Genomic DNA, 27,430 nt, shown 5'->3' with positions numbered 1-27,430 from the left:
CTAGCCTCAAATGTGGCATATATAATTGCTCTTCTGAATTATTTAGACCAGTTATTATAAGAGAAAGGAACTCCACCCACTTCTTTGTTGCATGCCATTTATTTTCCTTCCTCAGCTGTCAAGTAGAAGATGCAGGTTTTGTTGGAGAAGTGAGCCTTTCCTCTCTTGAGCAACCACCTCTTATTTAACACTCTTCCCACCCACCAACATTTTAATGCAAATTTGGAAGATTCAGAAAGGTTGAACGAACTATATACCCACTGCCTGGATTCTACAGTGAACATCTTGCTATATTTGTTTTTATCATATGTCCATCTATCCATCCCTTTACCAATCCATATTGGTTTTTTGATGCATTTCAAAATGTTATAAATATCAGTACATTGCACCCCAATTGCTTCACCATGCATAATTTTTATTTAGAATTCTTTTATGGTTCTTTTTAAGGTAGAGTTTTATATACTATTTACCACCTTTTAAATTTTGTTTACAAGAGTAGTCCTCCTTGAGTGTTTATTTTAAAATCTGATACAGATGGTTTGTATTCATATGTTCTACTTTTCTATAGTGTTGATAAGCTAGGTTATCTTGAAGCAAAATAGTTCATTTATATGAATAGATAACCTTGAACTTTTAACAATGAGCTGAGGAAGGTTAATGATCTTTGCTGCCTTTGTATATACAAAAAGGAAACCACAACATTCAGCTATTCTGCTATGGTCTCAATAATGTAGTGTCTCTGCAGGTACGATCCCAAGAGAGCTCTGCATGCACTCAGAGGGGTAGGGAGTGCCTCCTCATAACTCTCTCTCTCCTTTTTTTTTTAAATTAAAGATTTTATTTATTTATTTATTTATTTATTTATTTATGAGAGAGAAAGAGCAGGGGGAGGGGCAGAGGGGGAGGGAGAGGAAAAAGGAAAGAATCCCAAGCAGACTCCATGCTGAGTGCAGAGCCCAACGCAGGACCTCATAACTCTGTCTTAAATGTTTTTTTTTTATTTTTTAAAATGGCTTTATGAAAAAATAATTCCCATACTACAATTTACCATTTAAAGTTTACAGTTCAGTGGTTTTTAGTATATTCACAGAGTGTGCAACTAGTACCACAATTTTACAACATTTTCATTATTTGAAAAAGAAAAGAAATTCCATACCTGTTACTAGTCACTGTGCATTTCCCCCACAACCTCTCTAGCCCTAAGCCACCACTAATCTACTCTATAAATTTGCCTATTCTGCACATTACACATAGATGGAATCATGTAATATGTGGCTTTTGTGTCTGGCTTCTTTCATTTAGGATAGAGAAATGTGTTTTTAGATTTTTTACTCCCTTTTAAATTTGATTGTTCATCTTTTTATTATCATTTTTATTATTGAGTTGTAAGAGTTATTTATGTAGTCTAAATACAAGTTCTTTATCAGATATGTGATCTGCAGATCTTGGTGGTGTCCTTTGGAGCACAAAAGTTTGCAATTTTGATGAAGTTTTATTTGCTTATTTGTTTCACTTGTGCTTTTTGTATCTCATCTAAGGAGGCATTACCTAATCCAAGATCATGAGGATTTTGTGTTTTCTTCTAAGGGTTTTATAGTTTTAGCTCTTATTTTTAGGTTTGGTCCATTTGGTGTTAATTTCTATGTATGGTGTGAGGTAGGGGTCTAACTTTTTCTTTTTTTTTTTTTTTTTTTTGCATTTGGATGTCCAGCTGTCCCAGCACCAGTTTTTGACAAGGCTATTCTTTACCCATTGGATTGCCTTGGCTCCCTTGTCAAATTCAATTAACTATAAATGTCAAGGTTTATTTCTGGACTCTCAATGGTATTCCACTTATCCATATGTTTTCCTTATACAATAGCACACTATCTTGACTACTATAGCTTTTTAGTAAGTTTTGAAAGTGGGAAGTGTGAATCATCAAATTTTGTTCTCCTTGGGGCGCCTGGGTGGCTCAGTTAGTTAAGTGTCTGACTCTTAATTTCAGCTCAGGTTATGATCTCATGGGTCATGGAATCAAGTCCCACCTTGGGCTCTGAGCTCAGCAGGGAGTCTGCTTGAGACTCTCTCCCTCTGCCCCTCCCCTCACTCTCCCAAATTAATTAATTAATCTTTTAAAAAATTTTTTTGTTCTCCTTTTTCAAGAGTTGGAGGGGTTTTTTGTTTGTTTGATTGTTTTTACTATTCCCTTTTATTTCCATATGAACTTTAACATCAGTTTGTCAATTTTTTTAAAAGATTTTATTTATTTGTGAGTGAGAGAGAACACAGAGCATGAGTGGGGGGAGGGGCAGAGGCAGAGGGTGAAGCAGACCCTTCGCTGAGCAGGTAGCCCGATGAGGGGCTCGATTCCAGGACCCTGGGATCATGACCCAAGCTGAAGGCAGACGCTAACTGACTGAGCCATCCAGGCACCCCCAGCTTGTCAATTTTTGCACCAAAAAAAAAAAAAAAAGGCAGCTGGAATTTTCATAGGGACTGTGTTCAATCTGTAGATCTGGAGAGTATTGCAGTCTTAACAGTATTAAGTCTTCTGATTGGTAAACATGAGATGTTTTTCCATTTACTTAAGTCTTTAAAATTTCTTTCAACTATGTTTTGAACTTTTCAGAGTACAAGTATTACCTTTCTTTTGTTAAATTTATTCCTAAATATTTTGTTCTTTTTGATACTATTGGAATAGAATTGTTTTCTGAATCTCATTTTTGGATTGTTCATTGCTTGTGTATTAACATCCAATTGAGGGACGCCTGGGTGGCTCAGTCAGTTAAGCACCTGACTCTTGATTTTAGCTCAGTTCATGATCTCAGGGTTGAGAGATCAAGCCCCTCAACAGGCTCTGTGCCGCATGTGGAGCTTGCTTGAGATTCTCTCTCTCCCTCTGTCCACCCCACCCCCACTCTTGTGTTCTCTCTCTCTCTCCCTCTCAAATAAATACATAAATAAAATTTAAAAATAAAAATACAATTGATACATATCTTTCACCCTTACTAAACTCATTTCTAATAATTTCCTAGTGAATTCCTTGGGATTTTCTATATGCAAGATCACATCATCTGCAAATAGAGATAATCTTACTTCTTCCTTTCCAAGATGGATGCTTTTTATTTCTTTTTCTTGCATAGCTCTGTTTTTATTCCCCTTTTAGGAGGAGCCTGGCATGCCTCATGAATCAGCAGAGGATTTGTTTCATTTCAACGTTGGGGGCTGGCATTTCTCAGTTCCCAGAAGCAAACTCGCTCAGTTTCCAGACTCCCTGCTGTGGAAAGAGGCTTCAGCCTTGACCTCCTTGGAAAGCCAGAGGCTATTCATCGACAGAGATGGTTCCACATTTAGGCATGTGCACTATTACCTCTACACTTCCAAACTCTCCTTCTCCAGTTGTGCAGAATTGAACTTACTCTATGAGCAAGCACTGGGTTTGCAGCTGATGCCTTTGTTGCAGGTAAGATACTCTTGTCTTCCAGGAGTGATCAGTAACATAGGCCTTATATCAATCACTACGTGTTGTGTCCTTTCATATATTGGTTGCTGAGATGACCCTCTTAATGGGGAAGTGTGATGAATGAGTTAGAGTAATAAATAAACTGAATAAAGGATTTCATCCTGACTCTGCCTTACCTATACCAGTAGCCACCACAGCCCCGGGATAGGACTTAACCAACTGCTGAGTTGGTTCCTTGACTCTTGGAAATCCTATTTTAACATTCTTCTTGAATCTTAATTTTTCTCCAAACTACAGAAACCATTTCTATGGCTTATCTTAAGTAGCTTATTCTTAGTTTTTGGACAATGATTTTTTTTAACCTAGAAAAGCTAAATATTATGACTAGAAAGGACCATTGGCCATGCTCCATATTAATCCCACTGTCTGGACAAAGTGTTGTTTACTGGATCCATCTCCATAAGCACTGACCCAACAAGTCACAGTTCAGCTCAGTGCACTACCAGCTGTGCCTCCTGAACGCCTCTTAGAAGAAAATTGAGGTCGGGCGCCTGGGTGGCTCAGTCGTTAAGCGTCTGCCTTCGGCTCAGGTCATGATCCCAGGGTCCTGGGATCGAGTCCCACATCGGGCTCCCTGCTCGGCAGGAAGCCTGCTTCTCCCTCTCCCACTCCCCCTGCTTGTGTTCCTGCTCTCGCTATCTCTCTCTCTGTCAAATAAATAAATAAAATCTTTAAAAAAAAAAAAAAAAAGAAGAAAATTGAGGTAGATCGTGCATATTTAGGTCATATAGGAATGAGAACATTTTACACTGAGTGTTTTGTTTTGTTTTGTTTTTTAAACAGATGAACTCTTTTTTTTTTTTTAAGATTTTATTTATTTATTTGACAGAGAGGGACACAGCGAGAAAGGGAACACAAGCAGGGGGGAGTGGGAGAGAGAGAAGCCGGCCTCCTACCGAGCAGGGAGCCTGATGCGGGGCTCGATCCCAGGACCTGAGCCGAAGGCAGACGCCCAACGACTGAGCCACCCAGGCGCCCCTACACTGAGTGTTTTTGTAGATAATCCTTACTAAATAATTTAATGCTTTTTCTTAAAAGTTATTATATATTTGGAAATCAAAACCCTAAAAAAAAACCCTTAACATATTCCAACACAAGTTGTAGTATTCTTTTTATTTTTTTAAGGCTACCCACCTGAAATAAAATTTTTTTTAACTACGTCTGGAATGGAGTGCTAGAATTGATTACAAGTGGCTTCAAAATTACTTACATGGCCTGGCATGTCAAGATTGCTGATGACTCTATGCCAAAGCACCATTATTGTGGGAGAAGGAAGGAGTCACTTGTTCATTGCAGAAAATCAAGGAGATCGAGGCAATTTTTTGAAGAACCATTTTAAAGAACACAAGCCAGCTATACAAACAGTTTATAAAGCCCTTTAATTCCTTTCCTATCCTCACTTTCCAAATTGAAACAAAATCTATCTGGGAAGCAACTTCAGTACTCGGAGGCCAATGAGTGGGTCCAATTCCAAAGTCCCAAGTTGTGTGAGCAGTAGAAGTATTTGAAGAATCATGTGGAACTGCCTCCCTAAAGATACAGTAGAACAAGTGCTTATGTTTTGGAAATAGTGTTTTCAAAGAAATAAACACTTAGGCTGGTCTAATTGAAGTGATGTTTATTCTGTGAAGCAGAGTGTAAATACAGCTGGAGAATCAATAGCCATCTCAAACCAATCAACAGCCTCACACATTTCCATCACTTTCCCCACTGCTAAGTCCTGTCCAAAAATCATTATTAGCCATCAGGGAAATGCAAATGGAAACCACAATGAGATGTCACTTCACACACACTAGGATGGCTATCATCAAAAAGACAGGCAATGACAGGTGTTGGCAAGGATGTGGAGAAATTGGAACCCTCACCCGCTATACACCCAAGAAAAATTAAAACTTATGTCCACACAAAAACTTGTAAACAAATGTTCAAAGCAGCATTATTCATAGTAGCCAAAAAGTAGAAACAATCCTTATGTTCATCAGCTGATGAATAAACAAACAAAATGGATATCCATACAATGGAATATTACTTGTCAATAAAAAGGAATGAAGTACTGATACATGTAACAACACGGATGAACTTCAAAACATTTTGCTAAGTGAAAGAAGCCAGACACAGAGGACCATATATTGTCTGATTCAGTTTATATAAAATGTGCATAATAGGCGAAGTTATAGAGACAGAAGGTAGATTAGTTGCTGCCTAGAGCTGAGGTACAGGGTGGGAAGGATAGGGTGGGCAGGATTGGCAATGACTGTTAATGGGTACAGAGTTACTTTTTAGGATGTTGAAAGAGATTGTGATGATGGTTGCACAACTCTGTGAACATACTAAAAACCATTGAACTGTACAATTTAAATAGGAGATTTTATCATTAATATTATATGTAATATGAATGCATTTCACATTAAATATATTTCAATAAAACTATAAAAAAATCATTGACTTCTGTCTTAATATTAGAACAGGAGTCATCAGGGCGCCTGGGTGGCTCAGTTGGTTAAGCGACTGCCTTCGGCTCAGGTCATGATCCTGGAGTCCCTGGATCGAGTCCCGCATCGGGCTCCCTGCTCGGCAGGGAGTCTGCTTCTCCCTCTGACCCTACCCCCTCTCATGTGCTTGCTCTCTCTCATTCTCTCTCTCTCAAATAAATAAATAAAAAATTAAAAAAAAAAAAAAAAAAGAACAGGAGTCATCAAACTATAGCTTATGGATGAAATCCAGCTTACTACCTTTTTTGTACAACCTGTTAGCTAAGAATGGTTTTTACAGGGATGCCTGGGTGGCTCAGTCCATTAAGCATCTGCCTTTGGCTCAGGTCATGATCCCAGGGTCCTGGGATCGAGTCCTGCATGGGCTCCTTGCTCAGCAGGGAGCCTGCTTCTCCCTCTGCCTGCCGCTCCCCCTGCTTGTGCCCCCCCCCAACAAATAAATAAATAAAATCTTTAAAAAAAAAGAAAAGAAAATTATCTGAAATTCAAATTTCAGTGCCCATTAAGCTTTATTGGAGCACAGTCATGCTCATTTGTTTATATATTGTTTATAGCTGCTCTTGAGCTATAATACAGAGTTGAATAGTTGCAACAGGGACCATATTCTCAAAGCCTAAAATATTTACGATCCGCACTTTCACAGAAAAAAATTTGCCAGGGCACCTGGGTGGCAGCTCAATGCGTGAGGCACCCGACTCTTGATCTCAGCTCAGGTTTTGATCTCAATGTCATGAGTTCAAGCCCTGCAATGTGTCAACCCCTGGCCTACACTCTAGTGGGGCACAGGAAAAGCAGGAAGACCAGTTAGGAGGCTCCTATACCATCCAGATAAAATATAGTGGTAGTTTGGCCTAATGTGGTAATAGTGGAGCTAGAAGTGTTCAAATTCTGTATATGTCTCGATGAGAGAACTGACAGGGTTTGCTAATGAATTATTGGTATGAATTGTTGGTAGGGTAAGAGAGAATAGATAACTCCTTTGTATCCTGAGCAGTAAGGGGAATGGTGGATTCCAAGGGATGTGCAGGTTTAGGTGGAGAAATCAGGAGTTAGAATTTGAATGTGTTAAGTTTGAGAGGCAAGAAAAGGGTATTTATTAAACATTCAAGTGGCAATGGTGAAAAGGCAGCAGGATGTATAAAGTCTGGAATTCATGGGAGCAATCTGATCTAGAGGTATAAATTTGGGAGTCATCAAAGCTGATATGTAAATCTATGAGCCTGGATGTTCACAGAGAAAAAACAGAGTAGTCATTCCAGGTCTGTACATTAACACTTTAGTGTATACTAGAACTTTCTGTGTAATTTGGGAAGTCCCCTTTGCCTAAATGTAAACTGCTTCAAGCCTCTTACAAGCAATCAGCCTGGTTGAGAGTCAGCTGCTACTGCAGTGTGAAATTTCTCTTCAGGGTCACTCACAAGGGTTCAAGGTTTTTGGCAGACTGTCGATTCCCTTTTACTTGTCCCTTGAAGCCCACTGAGGACTTAGTATGACAGTGCATGCTACTTGTGTTTCCTTTTCCATTGCCTTCTGGGACTTCTAAATTTAGAAACTTAAATTATTCTGCCTATGAGCATTCTGCTACCAGCAAGCAACCCAAATACACCTGCGTTCCTTGTGCTCAAGGGAGCCAGGGAGTTTTTATGTTGAAGACACAAATGATGCTTTTAAGAAAACAGACCAGTAATGGGTCTCACATTTCCTATTACTCATGATGTGAAGACAGATTACTAGTGTGATCTTGGAAAGGAAGATTAGATAAACAGTAGATACTCATCCCAACAGCGTAGCTTGTCTGTGGATATACGGGTAAGTGGACAACCCCTGACATAGCGTCTGCTTGCCCTGGCTCCTCTCCCAAGACACACACACCTATGTGCGTGCGTGGGCACTCACACACACATACACTTTGAAGTTCAGCCATGTCCCTAAGCACCCCAAATGCCTTCTCTTAACACCTTTTAACTTGCTCTTTCTTCTTTCTAAAATGATCCCCCTTTAAGATTTACCCTAAGTATGATCCAAGGGAAGCCTAGCCTGACATTTCCAGGCAGCGTTTTTGTTTCTCTGCTCTGAGTTAATTCCTGTCACCTATCAATGCTATTCTGTTTGGATCAGGTATTCATATATCTTTCTCCTTCACTAGCCTGTATTCTTTTCATGTTTGCATTCCTAGCCTCTCACAGTACCAGCCTGTTTAATAAACATCCACTGAGAGAACACTGAATGATGAACCCAGGATGACCTATGAAGGTTGAATCTACTTCTGCAGGGCCAAGAAACTGGAGGTGGCAGTGGGAGGGGCAGGTTTGAGATCCTGATAGCTGTATCTTATTTGGCTTCTTTGGCTGATCACAGCTGTTCTACACATCCTTTTGATCTACTAGCCCCACTTCCCTTGAGCTTCAGATTGATGTTGGCCTTCCTTGTTTTTACAAGGCAGTTGGAGATTTGCGAGCTCCTCCAAGCTCCTTTCAACAGCCCACATCAGAGCATAAGGCATCTCTGAGCACTGGTTCTGCTTTGGAAAACCTCTGTTAAGTCCCAGAGCTCTTCTACTAGTACATTTGTCAGCCGTCCTTTGGTGACCATACCTACACACATACACAATTGCCCCCATGTCGTTAGTCTTACACTGCTTCTGATTGACATATTTTTTCACTACTATCTAGGCCAAAAGTAACATTAATTATCCTTGTGTTAGTAACTAGCCATCTGAATTCGGGTCTGTATTTCCCTAAAGAAATCTTCCCTCTAATAATTTTCTGGGTCATAGCATGTGAATAGTAAAAGTCATAACAGCATCATAAAAGTCTGTTCAGGCAGATAGGAGTGGAATTGAAGTCCATAGAGACCAGCCATATACTCTGTGGCAACTTCAGTCAACAAAGCCAAAGGACAGCTGGAAACTAGGCTCTCTGAAATTCTCTTCACTAATTCATTACCTCATTCATTCTATGAAAATATATTGAGGGGCGCCTGGGTGGCTCAGTCAGCTGCGCATCTGACTTCGGCTCAGGTCATGATCTCTGGGTCCTGGGATCGAGCCCCACATTGGGCTCCCAGCTCAACAGGGAATCTGCTTCTCCCTCTCCCTCTGCCCCTCCCCCTGCTCGTGCTCTCTCTCTCAAATAAATAAATAAAATCCTTAAAAAAATGTATTGAGATCCCACAGGAACTGTTGTGGGTGCTGCAAATATAGCAGAAAACAAAACAGGCAAGATCCTCATGGTTTTGGAGGTTATATCTACTAGGGGAGACTAGCAGATGGTAAACAAATAAGTAGGTGTTATTGAGAACAATAAAGCAAAGTGAGGGGGTTAGGGAATGTGTTCTTTGGATTCATATAGCACCTAAATGGCTTCCCATGAATAGAAGGTCTTGTGTTTCTAGAAGTCAGAGCAAGGATTGACTGAGAGAGTTTAGAAAACAACCTAATTAAGGCTTCTGGGCCTAGTGCATGACTTGACTGGCAGGAACTGTGATCTTTTGGGATTTATTTGTATGTTTTTCTTTTTTAAGATTTGTCAAACATACCTTTCTTGGGGATGCCTGGGTGGTTCATTCGGTTAAGCATCTGCCTTCGGCTCAGGTCATGATCCTGGGGTCCTGGGATCGAGTCCCACGTCGGGCTCCCTCCTCAGCAGGGAGTCTGCTTCTCCCTCTGCCTCTCGCTCCACCTGCTTGTGTGTACTCTCTCTCTCTCTGACAAATAAATAAATAAAATCTTTAAAAAACAAAAACATACCTTTCTTGGAGAGAATGGTACAGCTCACACTTCACATTTGTAGAAGTAACAAGAAATGGAGATTTCATTTCTACAAAATAGATCATTCTCCCATCAGCTAGTATATCTCTCAAACTGGTTGGACTGTCACACCCACCCACCCCACAGGGTATACCCAGGTATCAAACAGCACCTCCAAAAAGGGAGTAGGCCCTTCCTCAAACAGGTTGTTTTCCCAGGCAGGGATTTCCCTCCCTCAATACATCCCTTCCACAATGCCCAATTTAGAGTTGTTCAAGGGCACTGTTGTTTCCTCCACTGGGACAGAATTTCAGGATTTGAATCTGCAAGTGAAATAAATGGCAGTTTCAAGTTCTTCTGATGCAGTCAGCTTAGCATGGGTTTCACATGGTCTGCTGTCTCTTGTAGGCTCTCCCTAGTGTTACTCTCATTTCTTTCTACTTCACCCAACATGTTATGATCCATCATCTATCAGACCCAAGTTGAGACCTTTTGTCCTGTCATCCTGTCTCCCTCTCCTCTTCACATCCTTGTCCCTCTCTCTAGTAGATCTTCCCTCTGGACTCTAGGTCCCAAGTTGGAATCACTGCCTTCACTGCCCTCTGAACTCTCTGGGCTCTGCCCATTGTAATCCTGTGCTGGCTTTTCCTATGGCTTTGGATCCTCAGCATCTTTCTCGGTTTTTGTGAATACAGTCTACTTCTCTGCCAGCTCATTTTGGGCTTCCTCATGTCTCATTTTGCTTTTCTTTCCAGAGGACTCAGTTTTCTATCTCTTCATTTACATGCATTCTTTCATTTAACACAGCAATTCTGATCATTTACTACACATTAGTTCTAGACTAGAAGCTGGGGATGCATCAAGCCAGTCCTTCCTCCCAAAGCCTGAAAGGACAGGCCTGAAACCAAGCCAGGGACCCAGAGAGAGAAGTTTGGAGGGGTCTGTGGGAACAAAAGAGAATCACCCACTCTAGCTAGGGGAGGCTTCAGGCTTTTTAGACAGAGAAGGGAGGAGGAAGTGTTCTGGGAAGAGGAAATTGCATATACAAAGTTAAGGAGGCATTACAATGTCTTTGGAGCTTTATGGAGTTTAGTGTTACTGATGATGGGATGCAGACAGAAAGAATGGTAGGAGATGAAGCTGAAAAGATAGTTTGGAATCTGACCACTAAGAGGAAGGAAATTAACATTTATATTATTTCCTTTAATCCTTACAACAACATCTTCCAGATTTTCCTATCTCCAGTTTGCATGTGAGGAGCCTGAGGCTTCTAGAGGTTAAGTGACAGATGGGAGTCAACTGGTAAGAGCAATCGTTAAGAGCATGGACCCTAGACTTCTGGGTTCCATTCCTAGCGTCTCCACTTATTTGGGCACTGAGTACTTTTTCCCTTCTTGGGCCTTATTTCCCATTTGCTAAAAGGGAGTGATAATAGTAAAGCCTACTTGGTATGTGGGGGATGGGGGACATTAGGAGGATTCAGTTTAAAAATGCCTGGGTTGCAGTGTCTGGCTGGCTCAGTCAGTAGAATGTGCAACTTTTGTTCTTGGGGTTGTGAGTTTGAGCCCCATGTTGGGTGTAGAGATTACTTAAAAGTAAAATCTTAAAAAAAAAAGTGCCTGGGCAATAAATGTCAGCTCTTGAGTGACCAAGATTCAAAGCCCAGTCTGTCTGAGTTCAAGTCCCTTGTGCTTTTTGTGTATATCCTGCTGCCTCCACTGATTGTAGAGGACCTTGCATGCAATGCCAAGGAGAATTTGGATGTCCTATAAGTAGTGGGGAGCACTGAAGTTTTTTAAGATGGAGAGTGGTTTGGACTCATTTGCATGTTTGAAAGATCACTGTAGGGAGAGGGCCTGGGGATGAGAGGACCAGGACCGGGGGAGGGGAAAGAAGGAAGAGGGTAGAGCAGAGAGCAGGGCATGGAGTCTTAGGGCTTGCTGGCTGACTGGGTGGAGATGGTGTGACTATCAGTCAAGTCACAGTCCCTGCTTTAAATCCTTCAATGTCTTCTCTTAACTAGGGGATATATCAATCTCCTTAGCCCAGCTTACAGAGCGCTTCACTCTCTGGCTCTTGTTTACTGCTCTAGATTCATCTCCCTCACTCCCCCAACCTCCATACACCTTTTTTTTTTTTTTTAAGATTTTATTTATTTATTTGAGAGAGAGAGAGAGATTGGGAGAACTCAGAGGGAGAGGGAGAGGAAGAAGTGGACTCCCTGCTGAGCAGAGAGCCCAACATGGGGCTCAATCCCAGGACCTCGAGATCATGACCCAAGCTGAAGGCAGACACTTAACCAACTGAGCCACCCAGGCGCCCCAACCTCCACACACCTTAATGCTACAATCAAGGCACAGAGGCAGGTGGCTCAGTATATATTTCTGCCTACCATCCTCCCACCTGTCCTGTCCTTCCTGTGCAGTCACTGTTTTCTTTATTCCACTTAGTACAAATACTGCCACATTATAATATAATTTATTATTATTATCATTATTATTATTATTATTACCACCTTCATCATCATTATCATCTCATTTTAATTCAGTAATCCTGCTCACCCACTGATGCAGAACCTGTTCCAGTTTCTCTGTTACCTTCCTGGCACCTCATTTTTATTTCTCTTTGCCCGAGGCCAACTATTCCCTCATACAGAAACCCATCTTTCACCAGTTTCCCTCCTCAGGATAGCTGACAGCTTGACACAGAATCTAAAGTTGTGTGCAATCCTGAGCAAAGAGGGACAAGAAAGCTTACATTTCCTTCCAACGCTGTGGAAAGAAATTCTAGGATTCCTGAGCTCCTGAAACTTCAATAATGTTGCTGGCTCTTAATCTCAATATATGTAAATTGTTGTTTTTCTTGTCTTTTCTCAGCTTTCCTCCAAGCTGAGAGCTCCTTGAGCCCAGGCACAGTATCTGTGGCCCTGGTGATACACAAGCATTTCTCAAATGAATGAATGACAGACTCTCTTCTGGTGTTTCACACACACACTGTTCCTCCCTCCCATTACTCAGTGCTCCCGGAAAGCACTCCCCATGACCCTGACATTTTCCAGTCCTTCCACAAGTCCACCAGTCACCCAAAGTGAGGAAGGTTCTCCCATTTCCAGTCCCCTCCTTTTACAGACCTTACGCAGTTATGTGGGTGCAGTTTACAGCCATAGCCACCAGAGGGCACTTTCCAAGCTCAGGCTTCCTATGAGCCGCTTCGCAAGAGCTTCACCTGTGTAGTTCAGCTTAGAAGCAGGTTCTTTTATTAGTTTCATATTGAACCTAAGGTGTTTTGTTGATTTTGAGGCTCCTAGAGAAAAAAAGTTGTCATATGGTGCCTTTCAAAGACTACTTCTCTAGCTATCTCCAGAAATTTCTTGGGAAAATACTATTTTCTTCTAGAGTAGGGACAGGAAAAATGGGCTTGCTGTTACGATAATCTGCCCCCTATACAGGACTTTAGAGGGAGAATGGGTCCTTGAGTGATGGGCAACACCAGGCCACCTTCTGCTTTGAGCTTCAGCCCTGCCTACCTGGCGTGCTCCAGCTTATGTACCCACACCTGTCACCTGCTCCTCAAGTGGAGGAGCTCTGGATGTGGAAGACTGCCTGAGCAAGTCCCAAATCCTTTAACCTCAATTGCTTCATCAGTAAAATGGGAATGCAGACATTTACCACATCTATCTCACAGAGTTGTGTTAGGGTAAATGAGCAAATGTATATGAAAGTGCTTTGAAAAATGTGGTACCCTGTGCCACGTCCAATTCCCTGCTTAGGTCACATTCCAGGGTTAGGATGAACACAAACAATAAGCAGATCACAGCAATTATACAAATTGTTGAGGGGAAATGGTAGAAAATCTCTAGTTTTTAATGATTAAATATAAATTACTCTTTAGCTTATGTAAGATAAATTTCTATTAATCAGCGTAAAATTATAACCCAAAAAGATTGTTTCAAAAATCAGAAGATAGTCATTGAAATTTTGAATATCAGCATATCATCTTGTAGACCTAAATTTTTATATTTTCGTGTGATTGACTAAATTTATTTCAAAAACCTTTACCAAAGTAAGTCACATGCTATTTTTCCTGGTATTTTGCCCAAGAACTGATCAATAATTATGCGATTTAGAATTTTCCAGGCAGTAATTTTCTGTCTGTAACAGACTCTAGATAATCTGAAGGAAGGGAAACACCACCTGCGTGTACGGCCTGCAGACATACCTGTTGCTGAGAGAGCATCTCTGAACTACTGGCGAACATGGAAGTGTATCAGCAAACCCTCAGAATTTCCTATAAAAAGCCCCGCCTTCACAGGTATACCCACTGGCTGACCCTTCCTATAGCCCACACCAGCTTCCCTTCTCCTCACGCTAACAGAAGTGGCTTCCTCCAGGGAGTACTCTGATTGCTCAACTAGTTTTGGATGATCTCTCTACCTCTCCATCATCTTCTTTGATCTTGTACCCTGCCACATGCCCTCTCCAAGGCTGCTTACCCACTGGAACTAAACACCCTTTTCCACGTTCATTCCTCCGCATATTTGGGCAAGGCTGGGCTGGGCTGTATTCTGCCCCCTCCTTGTAGTCAGAGAATTCCACCAACCTTTCAAGTCACCTCTAACTACCACACAAGAAGTGTCTCCAAATGATCACCATCTGATGGGTGACTTACAGTATAGATTGGCCTATCTGAGATACCAAAACAGCCATTCATGATTATTGATGGGTTTTGAGCTTCCAAGAGAGTCAAAAGCATCCATTTTGTCTGTGGGTCACAATGGTTGGTTTGATCAATTAGAAAAAACCAGATAGGTAACAAGTATGAATTTAATGACTTTGAGTACATAAGAGAAACTCTTACAACATGTCCTACTGCCCTTCATTGTAGGAAAAATAGATTTCCGTGTCCTTCTCCCCACCATACTCTTGCGTTTGGAGTTAGGGTTACATCTAGAGAGAGGGGGATGGGGAAAGGAGGGACCTGGCAGGGACCATCTCTGGGGTGATCTCCCCAGCTTCCTCTAGGACCCTGGGATCAGTGAGAACCCCTGGCCTCTGAGAGGTGGTAATGCCACTCTGCACATTCTCTTCCAGGCCTACATGATAAGGCACCTTTGGGACTCATGGACACACCACTGTTAGACACGGAAGAGGAAGTGCATTACTGTTTTCTGCCCCTAGACCTAGTGGCCAAGTATCCAAGCCTGGTGACTGAAGACAATCTGCTGTGGCTGGCTGAGACTGTGGCCCTAATCGAGTGCGAGTGCAGCGAGTTCCGTTTCATTGGTGATTGCTCTATCCTGGGGGTGGGGGGGTGGCTGATAGGGCCCATCCACCCCTACCCATCCCACATCCCATGGAGGCTCAGCTTGGTGCTTAGGGCCTCAGGAGCTTCCTTGGGCTGAGGTGGTGGAAGCATGACAGAGCCTTCTGGAAGGCAAGCAGATTCCCAGCTTTAGACTCCCACAAACCTCAGAGCTATTTTATTCCCTGTTCATTTGGGGATGGCCTGGGTGTAAAGGGGCACTGGAAGCTGCCTGCAGTGATCAGGGGCCACAGGAGTTGGTGTGAAGGGCAAGGCCCTGAGCTGGGCTCAAAAGCCAGCTACTCTCTAGCTTGCCTTTATGTATCCACCTGGGTGGTCTCCCAGCCTCAGTTCCTCTCAGCATAAAATGAGGAAAGAGGGTTTCCTATTTCTATTCCTTTGTTTCAAAGAATGGTCCCTACCTGCTCTCATATCCACTAAATCCAGAACAAAAGAGAAGGAGGGTGTATGGTGAAAGGTTCCCCAAAATCATTGTAAAATTGTCTGCTTGAGCTAGTGGCCTAAGGAGGGAGATCTTCAACCCTGGACAGAGACAACCTCCTTCCCCCCACCACCCTAGGACATGCCCTGGTCAGGGTGTGAACTGAGTGAGCTCTTTGATTCCAAGATGCTGTTGCCACCTAGATGAATAGGGCAGGAAACACCCAAACTGTACTGGGGCCCAAATGCCTGGAACCCCAGCCATTCCTTATAGTCACCTGGAAAGTTGTCTTGATGTGCTTCTGAATCTCCAAGTTGATTCACACAGGACGTTAGCGTTGGCTCCCTCTCTGCCTCCCACACTGCAGTCCAGGCAGGGACAAACTGCAAGTGCCACCTGCCGGCCCAGCTCAGCTGGGCCCTTCCTCTGTAAGCGGCAAGACAACTCCCTCTTTTGGAATGACCTGCTCTTGGGTCAAGACTCACAGGGTAAGTCTCAAGGCCAGTATATTCAGCAGGAGGGCCTGGCCTGGAAGCCCCAGGCCAGGCCAAGGGAGGCCACACCCATGGACTCAAACACAGGAAAACAAAGTAATTTGGGGTCTTTCACCTTGAAACCACAGACTCAAAGCTAATCTAACCAGGTATGTTTAGAAATTGTTTCAGAACAAGGAGAGCCTAGGATATGTTGCAGTACCACAAACCTGCCAAAACCTGGACCTACAGTTGAATCAGAAATAACCTCCTTAACCATTTTGTTTCCTTTTGCTTTTCAAGTGAATTTTCTACGCTCACAGAAGATTTTACTACCAGATAATTTCTCCAACATAGATGTGTTAGAAGCAGAAGTGGAAATTCTGGAAATCCCCGAGCTCACTGAAGCTGTAAGGTTGTACCGAATGAACACGGGTATGTCACCAGGGGAACCTTGCCCTCCCCTTGACATTCTGGGGCAGTCCAGGATTGAGCTGGAAAAGCCAAAAACAAACATCTCCCCTCCCTCCCACAACCACTTTGGGCTTTGGGCAGTGGTGAGAGAGGTGGGTGTTTTGGCTGACTTAGAATACGAGAAGAGCAATTTCAGCCTGAACCCTTGTGTACCCTCTGTCTGCTCAGCCTTCCCACTGAGCTGTAGGTAGCTCAGCCCAGCCTGGGTGGGGAAACCAGGCCTGAATGTCCTAGGGAGGGAGGTTGGGCGCAAGGGCAAGCTTCCCAGGGGTACAGTGGGTCTGCCCTGCTTGTGGAAATGGTGAGCACCTTGCAGCACCTGATGGCCACTGCCATCCTGCCCCTTCCAGGCATGGCTGGAGGGCATGGGAGACTCTCAGGCAGCTTCTCCGCTAGTGCTTCAGTTATCTCACCCACCCCCAAATTCCCTTGTTTCCCTACTTCACAGCCTCTGGCTGCTGTGCCTGTCTGCCTGCTTCTGACGCTTCCTGACCCCGGTCCAATCCAGGCCTTCATGCTCCCAGGCCTACCTCATTCTAGTTTCTTCCTTACATGTTTTATTTGCCTTTCCTCATCCCATCTCCCAAATCCTGTACATCTGTGGAAGCTACTGTGCATGTTGCAGGAAACTAGCTACCCCAGTGTGGCCTCAACTGGCGTGCTGAGGATGTAGAGAACGGTCTTGCACATGTGGAGTTTGGCCTGTGCATCACCAGACATTTACCCATGGGAATAAGGTCTTTTGCTGCTGCGTTTAGGCCCAGCTCCCCCGGCCTCGTCCCCAGGCAAAATGGGAGTTCTATCCTATCTGCAAGTAGTGGCATCCTGCAGCAGGTCTCAGGAGCCTGTTCCAGGGTCTTACAATCCTCTTAAGAGGGGGTGAGTTCAAACCCCTCCTTCAGGGGCTTCTATTTCTCAGAGAACATGAGTCATTGAGAGACGAGTACAGCGGTGCCTGCTCCACCAGAGCCATGTGAAGTTGGAGGGAAAGCGCGTTTGCAGTCAGGCTCTGTAAACCGTGCAGCAGCCCTCAAATACAAAGCATGGTTTTTGCCTTTTATAAAACGCATAACTAAGGGAAACAGCTCCGGTATCCTTGGAGATGGGCAAAGCTGCCCTCTGCCCAGCTCTGCCCCACCTAGCTTTGTGGCCTGGGGCAAGGTACTTAATTAGCCTCTCAGGATAGTTTCCTCATCTGTGATATAAGGATGGCATGACCCCTCCTGTAGGGTTACTCAGAGGATTGGAGAAGATCCATGAAAATCAGGGACACCTGGGTGACTCAGTCAGTTGAACGTCTGCCTTTGGCTCAGGTCATGATCCCAGGGTCCTGGGATCGAGTCCCATATCGGGCTCCTTGCTCAGTGGGGAGCCTGCTTCTCCCTCTGCTCGTGCTCTCTCTCTCTCACTCTCTCTCTCAAATAAATAAAATCTTTTAAAAAAAAATTCATTTATAAAGATCCATGAAAATCACCCAGCAGCTCGCCTCCTGGCCCATTGTTGCCACTGGGATAGGATCCTATAGATTGTGCATTGTGCCCACTGCAGTAGAACAAGGGCCTGCCCATGAGCCAGCAACCCGAATACCCAATCTGAAAGTAACACCATGTCGTTTGTCTCTGGGGAAAATTCTGCCCAGGAGTGATAGGGGCTGTGAATCTGAGAAGCCTGGGATGCACATCAGCTTCTGTGCTTAGGGTTGCCGGTCCTTCCCCACCGATGATTAGAGCAGAGCTTGGAACTAAGGGAGATTCCTGAAGAGGCTGGGGCCAAAGGGCAGCTCTACTGAAATTTCTGAAAATCAAATGTTAATGATACAGCAAATTAATCCCCCCCCAACCCTACCTCCCAACCAATAACTTTGACCTCTAAACCGAACTAAGTATTCGAAAAATTATACTGATTTTGAGAGGATCCAGATTAGGCTGTGCAAGGAAATAATCTCCCTCTAAGCTTCTTTGGTACTAATTCAAGGCAGCAGTAGGAAGCAAGACCCAAAGCTTCTAATAGAGTTATGACCATGAGGGGTCTAGGAGTCACCCCATTCTCACCGGCACAGGTGGCTGTTCCCGGACCTCTTGTCCTCCCCCAAGCCCTGGGAAGGGGGGCCGTGCAGCAGGCCTGGAGTCTGTGAAGCCGTTGTACATGATGGCCCTGGGTCTGCTTGTCAAGTACCCAGACTCCGCACTGGGACAGCTCCGCATCGAGAGCACGCTGGATGGCAGTAGACTGTACATCACAGGGAACGGGGTCCTCTTTCAGCATGTCAAGTAAGGCCCTCCTCAGAGAGCAGCTTGGTTCCACTCAGGCTGGTCTTTGCCTTTCCTCAGGAACCAACCTGGGGCCCTGTCCATGAGCCAGAGGGAAGTCGTGTCCTTGGGAACAAACCCATCACATTAGCTACACCCACCACCACCACTAAACCCAGGCCTTAGAGGAGAGGACTGGTGCCAAGTATAAGGGTTCCCAAAGTTCAAAGTCTTCAGACAGTTTCATACTTCTTTTTTCTGCAATCCATTGCTGTTTTTGGCCCTGTTCTAGGTCTGAGATGAGCAGGCCACAGTCACAACCCTTAGGGTGCTAGATAATTCCCCTTCCGTGCAGACCTTTCTACAAAGGTCCTCCCCCACCCACAACCCTTGGGAGGCTTGCTGGAGACACAGAAAGGCAAGAACTGGGGGTGAGCTCCAGAAGCAAAGCAAGGCAGGCTTTCCAAAGGAGGTGATACCTGGCCTTTGCCTTGGGGGATGAACTCTTGAATGTCCCCATTAGTGCAGGAGCATGTATTCTAATCCTGTTTTATAGAAAGGTAAACTGATGTTCAGAGTGGAGCAATTCTCTTAGGGTCACAAAATATATTGATACCAAAACTAAACATAGAAGTGGGTTTTCCTGAGCCCCTAGGAAGAAGGTCAGCCAACCCTGGGCATTTTGGGCCATTGAGGCCCACACCACCCATCTCTCCCAGAGATGTCCCATCCCTGATGTCACAGAGGGCAAAGACAAGTGCCTTTGGAGGCAGGGGGTTGATGTTCAGACCCCCAGCCTCTTTCCTAGGCACACAGGGTATTAGTAACCTCCCAAGACCAAGGAAGGCTGCCATATAGTGACTGAGATGTCATGGGCAGATACTTATGGGGGTAGGATGGGAGTGGCTGGGCCCTGGTCTGGCTTCTGGAACCTTAGGCAGAGCCTAGAAGCTTACAGTTAGTTGATTTAGAGGGCTTTGCTGAAGTAGGTCAGACTCAGCTCCAACATGGTGAGCCTGTGTGTCCAAGTTCAGTCTCCCACAAGACATCACCAGATTTCTGGTTAAAGCAGGAAATGATGTAGTGGCCACAGGTTAGAGCCAGTGGTAGAGGCAAGGCATTCTGGACATGAAAAGTTGGCAGGCTCGACTCCCTTGGGGTGCGGTGCTGAGGTTCTCTCTAACAGGCCTTTCCTCTGGGCAGGAACTGGCTGGGGACTTGTCGGCTGCCCCTGACTGAGACTATTTCTGAGGTGTACGAGCTCTGTGCCTTCCTGGACAAGAGGGACATCACCTACGAGCCAATGAAAGTAGCCCTGAAGACTCATCTGGAGCCGAGGACTCTGGCACCCGTGGATGTGCTCAGTAAACGAGAAAGCTTCTTTATTTGAATTTAGTATCAGAGGAGGGCTTGGGTATCATAAAGGAAAGTCAAGGCTGGCCAGGGCCAGGAACCGTAGATGGAAGAGGAGAGGAAAGTCAACATCTGTAGGTTTTCCTAGAGGGACACTTCCATGTTAAGGTAGCCCTCCTCACCTCAAGCCGATGAGTGGCCTTGAGTAGCACAGACTGGGCAGTACCTACTGACCTCGGTGTGGGGCCGCATGGTCCCCAAGGGTATGACTGCTCGGGCTCTGAGAGCTGACGTGCTGTGCTCATTTGATCCTCACAGCCACCCAGGGGGAAGCAATCTCTGGGTCCTTTTAACAGATGAAGCAGAGGCTCAGGGAGGTAACTTGCTCAGATTACACAGTGAGATAGTGATCGAGCTAGAGTTTGAGTCTGAGTCCAAAACTAATGTTGTTTTCACCAGCTTCCCTATAACTTCTTATTAACAAAAAGTTTTTAGATCAAGTTTCCACTGTATTCTATCATTCAGCAGTAGTCAACATTTATTGTGCACCTACCACATACCAGGAAAGAAGCAGACACTATGAGTATAGAAGTGAGCAAAACGGACCCAGTCCTTATCTTCATGGAGTTCACAATCTAATGATATACCTCTTACCTCTTGATTATGTAACCTAGTTATATACCCTTTGCTCATTACAAAGCTCATTAGAAACTGGTTCCCAAACATCAGAACAAAGCCTAAGTCTTGTCTCCCCTAGGAAAAGAGTCATGGGTTCATCTTCTCAAAATAAAGCTCCATTCTCCAGACAGGCCTAGAGGCTTGGTCTCTATAGCAGTGACAGTGATTTGATGAGAGCTGGCAATGTGACATCTGCCAAACCACAAGCACAAACATACAGAGGGACTCCTCACCACATGAAGAGTTATACACCCAGGACACACCCAGCCAGAAACCAGAGGCAGTTGGCAATGTAGGTGGACAGGAACATCAGTCCAGCTTTCTTGAGAGAGGTGGGTCAGGGGAAGAGCATCAGGATCCCTGGTATTGATGAGATGTTAGAGGGCTCACCCTTCCCACCCTGAGTCACCAGCTGACCCTCCAAGCTGCCATTCCAAACCCACCTCACCACCCAGGAAAGTGAGCTAGCTGGTGAGCTGCAGGGAAGGCCTGAGAGAAGGTTGGTTTAAGGGGTTCCTGCTGCTTTTCAGAGGAGGCAACACAACATGACTGATGAAGATATTGAGTCTTAACATGCGTTATTAACCAAAATGCCCCACCTAATTTCCCTTCCGGTCATGTGATCTGTTCCTTCTCATTGGTTTCCTTAGATGAGGAGTGGACGGCAGAAATCACTGTGTATTCCCCCCAACAGATCATCAAAGTTTATGTGGGAAGCCGCTGGTATGCAACCACCCTGCAGACCTTGCTGAAGGTATGCTGGCCCCAGGACATCCTCCTTTCCTTGTGGCTTCTGTGGCTGAGCAGCTTTAGAACCTAGTCACCTGGCCCTCACACAGCCCTAGCCCCTGCTTAGAGTAGTATCTTCTCGCTGCTCCTGGCCCAAAGTGCTCTTGTATGAGCAGCACGCTAGGAAGGCCCGCAAGAGTTTGGGTCAGGAGACCAGTCTGAGGGGTCTGGACCAAGCAAGACACAGGGTGGGGTTACAAATGCCTTGAGAGGGTGATCTAGTCTAGAAGGCAGCAAAACTTGAAGCAAGGATGTTCTTGTCCCTGGATGCTCTGCTCCCCACTATGGCTCCCTGTGGCTAACAAGACAGGGAGATGGAAATCCCAAAGCCTCTGTTCTAGAATGGTTGAGAAAATGAATTAAGAGAAGACTGACCTGCCCCTTACTGAAGACCCAGCCCTTTAACTAACAGACTAACAGAGTCTGGCGTGCAACCCCTTGCAGTATCCAGAACTTCTATCCAACCCTCAAAGAGTGTACTGGATCACTTACGGGCAGACCCTGCTGATCCACGGGGATGGCCAAATGTTCCGACACATTCTCAACTTCCTGAGACTTGGAAAACTGTTTTTACCATCTGAATTTAAGTAAGTGACAAATGGAAGGAAATCATGTGATGAAACCCCTTCCTTCTGCAATGAAAAAATCTTTTGAGTTTGGGGCGCCTGGGTGGCTCAGTTGGTTAAGCGACTGCCTTCAGCTCAGGTCATGATCCTGGAGTCCCAGGACCGAGTCCCACATCAGGCTCCCTGCTCAGCGGGGAGTCTCCTTCTCCCTCTGATCCTCTTCCCTCTCATGCTCTCTGTCTCTCATTCTTTCTCTCTCAAATAAATAAATAAAATCTTTAAAAAAAAAAGAAAAAGAAAAAGAAAAAATCTTGAGTTTGTAGCTTTCAGGGAGGAGGTTATATTATTTCCAATATGTGAACTGCTGTTCTTCCACCCACACCCACACTCCCGCCGCAGCTGCCCAGCCTGACGACGTCTTGTCATCTGCAGGGAATGGCCCTTATTCTGCCAGGAGGTAGAGGATTACCACATCCCATCCCTCTCAGAAGCTCTTGCCCAATGTGAGGCATACAAGTAAGGAAACTTTGCTCTAGACACCATGTTCTGGAGTTTGGACCTTTATAGTCCTCTTGAGAATCCTGTCATGAGTCCCACCTGCCCGTTCTCCTTGGGGCTAAGGGGGTGGAGCAGGCCCAGGATTGGCTAATAACCTAAGTGAAACCTTTTAAGAGCCCTTCTCCGCCCCTGTTTAGAGTTAACTAGCCAAAGGGCAGACCTGACCAACTGGTTAATGAACTAGTAGAAGCTTCTGCTCACTGACTCCCTCTTGGAGTCTGCAGGTCATGGACCCAGGAGAAAGAATCTGAAAATGAAGAAGCTTTTCCCATCAGGAGGCTGCATGTGGTGACAGAAGGGCCAGGGTCACTGGTGGAGTTCAGTAGAGACGCCAAAGAAGTAAGCCCCAGCCTTGTTTGGTTCATTGTTGTCCTGAGAGTGCTACCACAGGGTTCAGGAGTAGGCTCTGCTACTGAGGGGCATGGCAAAATTAAAGAGCAGGGCCTACGTGGACTCCTAGCACGGTAACTATGTCCAAACATTGAAGGAAGCACAGGGAAATGTTGGCCACTTGTGGCCTCGGATGCTGATAGTATGTCCCTTTAGAATATGAGAGGCCCCTGGGCTAGCACCACCCCCACTCAGGCTGAGCAAAGCTCAAACGGCTGACCTATGTGGAGGATAGGATTGATGGGTGAGCAAGTGAGGTCTTGGAGGCCCAGGTTATTATTATCAGGTGAAGCTTCAATGTGGAAGCACAGCATTCCCAGAGCTGCCGTGTCCTCCTTCCCCAGACCACAGCCTGCATGCCCACGGACTTCCAAGACTGCAATGACAGAACTCCATGGAACAAGGCCAAGGGGACCCCGGCCAGATCCGGCCAGACGGAGGAGTCTGAGCAGTACTCCCGGACCATCCAGGTGTCCGTGTGCCGAGGTGCCAAGAGGGCGGGCAATCCCAGCACATACTCCCACTGTCCTGGCTTATGTGCCAACCCCAGATACTGGGGGGCCCACCCTGAGAGTCCTCCCAAGAAGAAATGCACCACAGTCAACCTCACACAGAAACCTGACACCAAAGACCCTCCCATCACCCCCATGCAAAAACTCATCTCGCTGGTGAGGGAATGGGACATGGTCAATTGCAAACAGTGGGAATTCCAGCCACTGCCAGTCCCCCGGAGCAGCTCCATGGAGGAGGCTACCCTGCAGCTCCCTTCGGGAAGTGAGGCTCCTTCCCAGCCCAGCACCTCAGCTTCCTGGAAAGGCCATTCCACAGGCTCAGAGAAGGACCTGGGCCCACAGGCAGGGGCTGGAGCTGGAGCCAAAGGCAAGGGGCCAGAGCCAACCTTTAAGCCATACTTCCCCATGAAAAGAGCTGTCACACTGAAGGACTGGGGCAAGCAGAAGCCAAGAGAGAATGGTGAGTCCTGTCCCATCCTTGACGTAAGTCTCATTTAACAACAGAGAGGGCAAACCTTGGCCAAGACCACAGAGTGAATTAGTGACAAAGGGGGACTAGAACCCTCTATTTACTGATGCAAGCTCTGCCAAGCAGCAGACAGAGATGACCAGCACACTGGCATAACTTGTGGGGCTAAGAGTCTGCATGAAGCATGTGGGAAGAGGGTGTCTATGAAATAATAGAAGCACAAAGAAGGCTAGGGGCTGGGGAGTGAGCAGGGGAAGGAAGGAGAAATCTCGGGTGCTTGTGGAAACAGGTCTTTGGTCTAGCTCTGGAGGCCAGGTTTCATGTGGGGAAGTGACGGGAAACAGGGCTGAAGACATAATTAATCAGGACAGGTCTTGTGGGCCAAGTTTAGGACCTGGTACTTTGTTCTCATCCTATGGGGTGTGGGCAGCCACTGAAGAATTTTAAACAAGGGAGCAAGCAGTCAGGTGTGCATTCAGAGAGCTTGCTCCAGGAGTAGAGGAAACGTAGCAGCAGAAGCAGGAATGTTAGAAGCGTAAGGTCATTCTAGATCAAACAGGCTAGGCAGTTGGGGGACGAGGTAGGGAAGGATCCAGCAAGAGAGAGGCCAGGTTTCTGGCTTGTGTGACTGCAGGAGTGTGGGTGATTACTGAGGTGGAATGGACAGAAGAAGGAGCGGAAGAGAGGCGTGTTATGTGTGGAGGGGCAGTGTGGAGACAACCCAGGGGAGTATGCTGAGAACTGCCATGTTGGGCTGTTTGCTCCCTCAGTCTTTCTACAGTATTCTGTTGCTTTCCCTTTTAAAGGCTTAGGCCCTCCTTGGAGGGTCCTTCTCAGGCCCTGCCTGTGAGCCGTGAGTTGGTCTGTCAAACGTACTCCTCAGAGTGGACATGTATCAAAAGCTCACCCAAAAAGCTCCTCTCGTTTTACAGTTTTCCAACGATTTCCAGTCTCCCAGCTGGGGTATTATCAACTCTAGTTAATACCAGCCTTAGTTCAAGAAGAATTTGGGGAGTTCCTTGGAGTTCTGAAATGTAGGATTGGGCTTGTAATGCTTCTAGGACAATGGAGAGAGGAGAGCCAGGACAGGGCCCTGTCGGCAGAGGGTGCCACTTCTGAGAAGCTGGAAGCAGAAGCTACTAGAAGGCTGGGGTGACTGACTGTGCTGGTCTGTCACCAGAGACCCCCTCCCTGCTTGGGCTCCAAAGTGGCTTAAGGAGGAACCCCACCCCGTGCTGTTTTCACAGAAAGCCCTGGCCCTGAGCAGCTTCTGCCTGAGGCCAGTGAGGTGGATAATGCAGGGGTCATCCTCAAAGTGGCCCATCCCCCCGTGGTGGGGAGCGATGGTTCCTGCATGTTCTTTGAGGACAGCATCATCTATACCACACAGATGGACCACCTCAGGCAGGCACCGACTACAGCCAGCCCCCAGCCCAGAGGTGAGACCCTGAAGCCACACGTGGCCCCGCGCTTCCTATGGAGATGCCTGCGCCCCTACCCGGGCTGCTGCAGGGAAACAGTCTCCCTCAGGAGCCCTACACTTCTCCCTTCCTCCAGGCGGGCTCTAAGGCCTTAGCCGCAGGCAGATGTGGCCACATCTCCTCTCTCCTCCACAGAGGTGACTTTCCTGAGTTTCTCTCTATCCTGGGAAGAGATGTTTTATGCACAAAAATGTCATCGCTTCCTGACTGACATCATCCTGGATTCCATCAGGCAAAAGGACCCCAAAGCCATGACAGCCAACGTGGTCTCCCTAACCAACCGGCTGTGGGTATGTCTGCCAGGCCCCAGACCTTGCTGCTTCTCCACCTGTCTGTCCCCCTATCTCCACAATAAGTGGTGCCAGGCAAAGGGAAGCAAGTCAAGGGGAACAGGTCAGGGGCACAAGGGTGGCAAGGAGCGCATGGACAGGAAGACAGGGCAGTGTCATCTGAACCAAGCCCTGACCAAGAGGTAGCTTGGCGTGACAGTGGCCCCTGATCCCTGGAGCTCCTGCAGACCAAGGGAAGCCCCTGTTCTGCATCCCGCTCTGCAAGGCAGGGAGCAGATGTGTGTCGGGCAGCTGCTTCCAGGCCTGCCTGACCGGGGGCTCTCCCGGCAGACCCTGCGCATCAGCCCCAAGCAGTTTGTGGTGGACTTGCTGGCCATCACCGGCTTCAAGGACGACCGGCACACGCAGGAGCGCCTGTACAGCTGGGTGGAGGTGAGGGCCGCCGGCACCCCACTGGGAGTGCTGGCGCTGTGGGCACCTCACGTGGACACTGGCTGGCTGCATGGGGGCCAGGCCAACACTGCCCAGAAGGCAAGGCAGGCAGCTAACCTATGGTCCCCGGTCCCAAGGAGGGAGAAACAACGGCTGAAATTAACCAGTCCAGAGGGATCAAAAAGCGGCATTCGGGCCACTGGTTTTTGCAGTTTTCCTCCAATGGTACCAATTTTGCCTTCATCACTAAGGAAGCACATCACATGAACCCAAGTTTTTGGGTGCTGAAATCAGAGAGACTATTAGGAGTCAGACCTTTTTGATGGGTGATACCAATTTCACCTACTTTGCTACACCATCACTTTCACACATTCCTTTTATATATATATAAGCTGCTTTAAAGCATTCTTTACCAAAAAAATGTTCAATAAGGTCAAAGGAATGACCCAGGTCTTTTTGTATTTGTTTTTTGATTCCTCAAAATAATTTTAGGGTTTTAAGTTTTTATTTTAACATTGTAGGTGAAAAAGATTTAGCTAATTTCTCCTTAATTTGGTATTTCTGTAATCAGGTATATTATTATAATACTTTTCACCCTAAACACACTGGTTCCCAGTTACTGTTAGGCCCCTGGCTGGTCTATTGATTGGAAAGGTGAAGTCAGCATCTACAGCTAGAAAATGGAAAACCAGTGGCCCGAAACATACATTTTTGACCCTCTGGTCATTCTGGTAGCCACTCCTAGCCACAGCCTTGTGAGAGGCCTTTGGGCAGAATTGAGCCCAAGAGCATCAAAGGTCCCCCAACAACAGGCCTTGCCCCCCCCCCCCCCCCCCCCCCCAGGGGGGAGGCCCCCCCCCCCCACCCACAGAACTAGGGTAGGCAACCAGCCAGGAAGTAAGGGATAAGATGAGCCTTTCCTTCTAGCTCACACTGCCTTTCGCCAGGAAATACGGTCGCTGCGTGGACCTGCTCATCCAGAGGGGCCTGTCTAGGTCTGTCTCTTACTCTATCCTGGGCAAGTACTTACAAGAGGGCTAGGGTGACCAGAAATGCTGCCCTCACATATCCCCACCTGCCAAAGCTCATTTTAAGAATGTGTGTCCCCATCAGAGGGTGTGTCAGTCTATTTTTATTATAAATAAAGAGTAATTTATGAGTCAAGGGCCTGGACTCTCTCTTTGAGACACCAAAGACTTAACAATCAGTGAAATAATTTTAGATAACA

At 46.0% G+C, this 27,430-nt stretch overlaps 1 protein-coding gene across 1 annotated transcript; it reads left to right on the top strand.

Annotated features, from left to right (window-relative positions):
• The first annotated feature begins 129 nt into the window (after positions 1–129).
• KCTD19 (potassium channel tetramerization domain containing 19) lies at positions 130–27,243 on the top strand. Its single transcript, XM_032424037.1, has 16 exons — positions 130–135; positions 3,149–3,445; positions 13,906–14,056; positions 14,836–15,027; positions 16,265–16,396; positions 18,495–18,705; positions 19,888–20,048; positions 21,366–21,469; positions 21,949–22,091; positions 22,503–22,586; positions 22,853–22,967; positions 23,363–23,990; positions 25,247–25,438; positions 25,616–25,770; positions 26,101–26,202; positions 27,130–27,243. The coding sequence occupies exons 1-16, from the start codon at positions 130–132 to the stop codon at positions 27,241–27,243; spliced, it is 2,787 nt and encodes a 928-aa protein (XP_032279928.1).
• Positions 27,244–27,430: the final 187 nt, after the last annotated feature.

The sequence above is a fragment of the Phoca vitulina genome, unplaced genomic scaffold (assembly GCF_004348235.1).
Source record: "Phoca vitulina isolate PV1807 unplaced genomic scaffold, GSC_HSeal_1.0 scaffold30, whole genome shotgun sequence".
Classification (NCBI taxonomy): Eukaryota; Metazoa; Chordata; class Mammalia; order Carnivora; family Phocidae; genus Phoca; species Phoca vitulina.
The sequence above is the reverse complement of the archived record's forward strand: the minus strand, read 5'-3'. Positions and strand labels throughout refer to the sequence as shown.

Excerpts from the sequence above, each read along its gene's own strand:
- KCTD19 (XM_032424037.1), top strand. Across the intron at positions 15,028-16,264 it reads CAGCGAGTTCCGTTTCATTG|TGAATTTTCTACGCTCACAG; the intron begins GTGATTGCTCTA and ends TTGCTTTTCAAG. Across the intron at positions 23,991-25,246 it reads GCAGAAGCCAAGAGAGAATG|AAAGCCCTGGCCCTGAGCAG; the intron begins GTGAGTCCTGTC and ends CTGTTTTCACAG.